General features: G+C 36.5%; 1 protein-coding gene across 3 annotated transcripts; it reads left to right on the top strand.

Moving 5' to 3' along the window:
* The first annotated feature begins 336 nt into the window (after nt 1–336).
* Nucleotides 337–5,047, top strand: LOC126721187 (transcription factor PIF5-like). Of its 3 annotated transcripts, none has more exons than XR_007653874.1 (9): nt 337–487; nt 1,154–1,318; nt 1,411–2,281; nt 2,358–2,456; nt 2,540–2,605; nt 3,517–3,582; nt 3,654–3,953; nt 4,058–4,192; nt 4,595–5,047. XR_007653874.1 is itself a non-coding variant. In XM_050424213.1 (9 exons), exons 2-9 carry the CDS (start codon nt 1,242–1,244, stop codon nt 4,597–4,599), a joined length of 1,614 nt encoding a protein of 537 aa, XP_050280170.1. In that variant the 5' UTR covers nt 339–487; nt 1,154–1,241; the 3' UTR covers nt 4,600–5,047. The 3 variants fall into 3 exon arrangements, 2 of the variants coding, with proteins under 2 accessions (XP_050280170.1, XP_050280171.1); XM_050424213.1 differs by having other exon boundaries at nt 339–487; nt 4,063–4,192; XM_050424214.1 differs by having other exon boundaries at nt 480–627; nt 4,063–4,192.
* Nucleotides 5,048–5,302: the final 255 nt, after the last annotated feature.

The raw sequence follows: 5,302 nt of genomic DNA, 5'->3' as shown, positions 1-5,302 counted from the left end.
CCCTCAATATCCCCAATAAAACACCCCTGCCACTGTACACGTGGCATTGCCCTTACTCATTTTCAGATCGCACCTTCTGGTTTCTCAAAAAAAAAAAGAAAAGAAAAAGAAAGATCGCACCTTCCTTGCTCTTCGATTTTGGATTTTCCCCTAAAAAAAAAAAAGGAGAAAAAAGTGGAGAATTAATTAAGAAAGAAAGACCATCCAATCCATCCAGAGAGGGCCCCACATTCACATCCAATTCCATTGATCAAGTGCCACGTGGACAGTCCGTGTGCATTACTGTACTCAAACCAAAAATCACTGTGACACTACCGAATCTATGCCCTCTGTCTGTCTGACCTTTTGTATGTTTGTGTGTGAGCATGACGGGATCCCTGTCATTGTAAAAAGTCTTGCTCCTCTCTTTGGTCCATTCCCGGTGTCTCTCATTATCACTAACACACTCAGAGAGAGAGAGAGAGAGAGAGAGAGTCTGAGCTGGAAGGTGAGGCTTTCTTGTTTAAGAAATTGGGTTTGAATTCTTTTCTTTCTGTTAGTTTTCTGCTTCACTACTTCACTTCTACTTCTACTTCTACTTCTACTTCTGGGTGTTGTTTTACTTGCACTTCTTCTTTTGCAGTAAAGGTAGTAACCTGTTTTCTTTTCTTTTGCCTTTTCTTCTCAATATATATATATATATATATATAATGTTTTGTGACTGGTTATCAGTCATGCGCTAAGGTTCCAATTTTCTTTCTTTCTTGTTTTAGTGATTATGGTCTTTGAATTTTATGCTTTATTTAAAACATGCTTTCCTTTTTTTCCAATATTTAGTAAAAAAAAAAAAGTCTAAAGATTGCGGCTGTTTAGTTGTTTATGAAATACTAAAATATTTAATAATAAAAAAAAAGAAATACTAAAATATTTTATTATGTTATAGCTAAATCGGGGTTCCATTACTTTGTTTCTCCTTTAAGGAAGAATTTTATTATTATTATTATTGTTGTTGTTGTTGTTGTTGTTTACTATTAATTAATAGTTTTGAATAATAAAAAAAATTAATTGATACCTTAGCTGATTAATAAAATAATTAATTACCTTTTGTTGTTAAGTAGGTTTGTTTAGTGGTTTCCTAAAAGTGATGCAAAGAATAACTCGGTTTTTGATACAGAGACAAAGAGTCTGAAGCGTGAAACTGAAGCCCTCATCTTAATTTCCTGTTTCACTGTAAAGTTGGGTTTGGTCAGTGTAACTGTAACATGAATAATAATTGGCTTCCAGCTGGTTGGAATTTTGAGAGTGATCTTCCTGTGACCAATCAGAAGAAATCCTTGGGGTCTGTACTCTGTCTCTCTCAAAATTATTATTGATATAAGTTGCTCTTTGCAATCTCTAATCTTGTGATAGAAATTCAAAACATTTTTACAGGCAAGACAATGACATAGTAGAGCTGTTATGGAGAAATGGTCAGGTAGTTTTGCACGGTCAAACGCGAAAACCAAGTTTCAATCATAATGATTCAAGACAAGTAGTTCAGAAACCAAAGCTAAGAGGTAGTGGCTCATATGGGAACTCAAGCAATTTAATTCAAAATGATGATGATGGTGATGAGACTGTGTCGTGGGTACAATATCCTCTCGAAGTTGATCCCTTTGAAAAAGAGTTCTGTTACAACCTTTTTTCTGAATTGCCACCATCTGATCCTAAAGAAATTGAACAAGACAAGCTTCTTAATAAGTTTGGTGCTTCTGACACTGATGTTGATGCTACTCATGTCATTGCAAACTCACATCAACCAACTAGTATTAGTATTAGTAATTCTGTTGTACCTGAATTCCCTGGCAACTTGGGCCATCATCCTCCTAGATTTCCTTTTCCTGAATCAGCAGCCCAGAAAAATCATGATTTAGGAGGGTCAGGAAAAGTCTTGAATTTTATAGGATCTTCAAATGGGCAACACGGAGGGGAAGGATCAGGTCAATTGATGCAAGGAGAGGTTAAAGAGTGTTCAGTAATGACGATTGGATCCAGCCACTGTGGCAGCAATCAAGTACCAAATGACCCTGATTTTAGCAATGGTGTTGGGACTTCTGCTTTATTTGCTGGACCTGTAAAACAAGATGTTCACAAGATAACGCCTCAGAGTGAAAGACGAAAAATGGACACACTTGAGCCTACTGCTGCTTCTTCGTCTGGTGGCTCAGGTAGTAGTTTTGGAAGAAGATGCACACAATCTACTGGTGTCAATAGCATGAAGAGAAAGGTCAGGGATGCTGAGGAATTAGAGTGCCAAAGTGAGGTGACAATTCTCTCTCTTGCTTTCGACATCATTTAATTTTAATTTTGTTCTGAGCATAAGTCTGAATATATTTTAGGCCGCTGAACTTGAATCAGCGGCTGGAAACAAGCCAGCGCAACGATCAGCATCTTCCCGCAGGAGCCGCTCTGCTGAAGTTCATAACCTTTCAGAAAGGGTAAGACTTTGGGAATTTCCTAGCTTGTGAAATTATTGGAGTTTGTACATTGTAACTATTACCCTACTCATCCACTGATACAGAGACGGAGAGATCGGATCAATGAGAAAATGAAGGCATTGCAAGAGCTCATACCACACTGTAACAAGGTCTGCTTTTCTTGCTGTCTTTTGTTCATTTGTTATTGTCTCAAGGGAAATACATTATGGTTGCCTGCCACTAAATGTGAACAACTGTTGAATTTCCTTGATACAGATTCATCAATCTATACACTATCTTTTCCTTTTTGGCAAAATAGTTAATGACTATTTCCGCTTGCTCTCTCATAAATGTTACCACGATCAAATAAACTTTTTAAGATGAGTGTGTACTATGTTGAGAACGTTGTGAAGTGGCAGGATATTAAAAAGAAATAGATTTTGAAACTGTTGGTGCATTGGAAGATAGCGTTAATTGAGAACAAAACAAAAAGGTCACCCAGTGTACAAAGGTCCTGCTTTTTCGTGAGGTTTAGGCAAGGTGATTGATAAGCAATCTTACCCTGCCCCCCCTTTTTTTTTTTTCTGTGTGGGGTTTTTTTTTTTTTGGGGGGGGGGGGGGGGGGAGAGGCTGATTCTTGAAGTGTAAATTTAGAACAAGAGAAGGTAAAATCCACTGTTCTGATAATGAAAATGAAGAAATATCTTCACTCGAGGCTGTACTAAATGTTTCCAAGAGCCTTGTATCTCAATTGGTACCATCTGTTGTTTCTCATGGAGACATTTAAGGTTCAAATCTCCCCACCCCCAACTATTGAATTATCAACAAAAAAAGGGTTGTACTGTCATCATGACCGATCTCTGAGAAAATATTACTCTAAACAAAGCAAAATGGCAACAAAGATTCTTTCAGCCATTCATTGACTCTTAGCATAAAGGTTTAATTCTGTCTTTGGTTCCACAATAAAGTATAAATAAAAAACTCAGGTCAGAAAATCTATATAATTTACTCAAGTTTCTTCTGATTTTCAAGAAATCCTAATTAAATTGTTTTTATAACCAAATTTGTCCGCATATTGCAGACTGATAAAGCATCAATGCTAGATGAGGCAATTGAATACTTGAAGTCACTTCAGTTACAACTTCAGGTATTATATAAAAAAAAACTCATAAAAGCAAAACTGTTCTTGTTACTCAAGCCACTGACTTCATGTTTTAGGTAATGTGGATGGGAAGCGGGATGGCTCCAATGATGTTTCCAGGCGTCCAGCGCTATATCTCTTTAATGGGTATGGGAATTGGTCCTCCTCCTATGCCTTCTAGTCACAATCCAATGCATTTACAAAGGGTCCCGCCAGTTGATCAATCCATGTCCATGGCTCCATCGACAAGCCATGCTCTAATGTGCCAAACTCCAGTTTTGAATAATGTTAATTATCAAAATCAGATGCATAATCCTTCTTTTTCTGAGAAATATGCACGTTATATGGGATTCCATCATATGCAAACTGCGTCTCAGGTTCATTGTTCTTACCTATTATGAATTTTGTTGTTTTAGTTTCTCCATACATGTGAAAACCATTTGGCTCCTATGTGCTCTAATTACCATCATATTGTTTGTAGTGCAGCCCTTGCATATGTTGAGATTTAGTTCCCCAACAATTCAACAGGGTCAAACAACGGTACCGCCTGGGACTAGCAGTGGACACTTAAATGGAGGAGCTGCAATTAATGATACTGCAAGTGGCATGAATGATGGTAAGCCAATTCTGTCTTTTTCTTAAATCAGTTTTGACATTGTTATGAGGAAATGTATGTCAAATGAAAGAAGAGTTTCTGTTGAGGACAAATGTAGACTATTCTTGGTGATTTAACTGAGCTTTCCAAATGAGAATTTATATTAGCTACCTTACCTTAATGTCCATAGGGTTGAATAGCGAATTGCCACAACTCACAAGGTTTCCACAACCCCAATTATGGGAGTTTGTGGTCCATATATAAAGTACCAACCCTCAATGTATTTTAAATAAGAGGGTCAAATTTCTTATAATGGCATTTTTTTTTGAGAAGTCTTATAATGGAATTTTTCTTGGACTGTTGTTTTTTGGTTAATTCCCTGATGCCATAAGAGTAACAGCGATGCTTTTCTGATGTAAACAGGTTAATCAGACGCATATTTTATATGGTCCCCCACCACTAAAATTAACCCGACCAATGTTGTTGGATGGAGAAAAGGGATCACTCAATTCAGCAAAAAAAGAAAAAGGGATCACTATTCCTGGTGGATATTTGAAACAATTATAGCTCGCATAGCACTCATGCGACTTGGCCTGCCCAATGAAAGAGATAGATGAAGAGTCACTTCGTACTTGCATATGTCGATCATAAACTATTAGAAGAGTTGATATGTATCAATCAGCCATTGAACTTGATGTGTAAGTTTGACGAGCAGAGCAGATGCACTAGTTTCTGTAGAGTCCTATTTTTTGTTGCCTTCTGCTTGGAATTCTTTCAACTCTGTCAAATAAAAAATAGATGCTGTTTTGAAATATGTACAACTAGCAGCATTTTTCTTACTTTTTTTAGTAAGGGAATACAAATCCTCTTATTTCACTTTTTGTGTTCCGCTGAATAGAAGGGTTTTGCTAATCCCTTCATTTGTTTTTTTCTCCATTAATTAAGTATGCGTTTGGATAACTGATTGTATTTCAACGTTTAGCGTTTTTGCCTTTTTTTTTTTTTTGCCTTTTTTATTTTATTTTATTTTTTATGGCATAAATGCACTTTTGTTTCTTTATATTTTAATTTTACCACTTTTAGTTCCTAAACCAATTAACGTGTGTTATTTTTGTCTTTTTTTGTCAGTTA

The sequence above is a fragment of the Quercus robur genome, chromosome 4 (assembly GCF_932294415.1).
Source record: "Quercus robur chromosome 4, dhQueRobu3.1, whole genome shotgun sequence".
Lineage (NCBI taxonomy): Eukaryota > Viridiplantae > Streptophyta > Magnoliopsida > Fagales > Fagaceae > Quercus > Quercus robur.
This window is presented reverse-complemented; position numbering and strand designations above follow the sequence as displayed.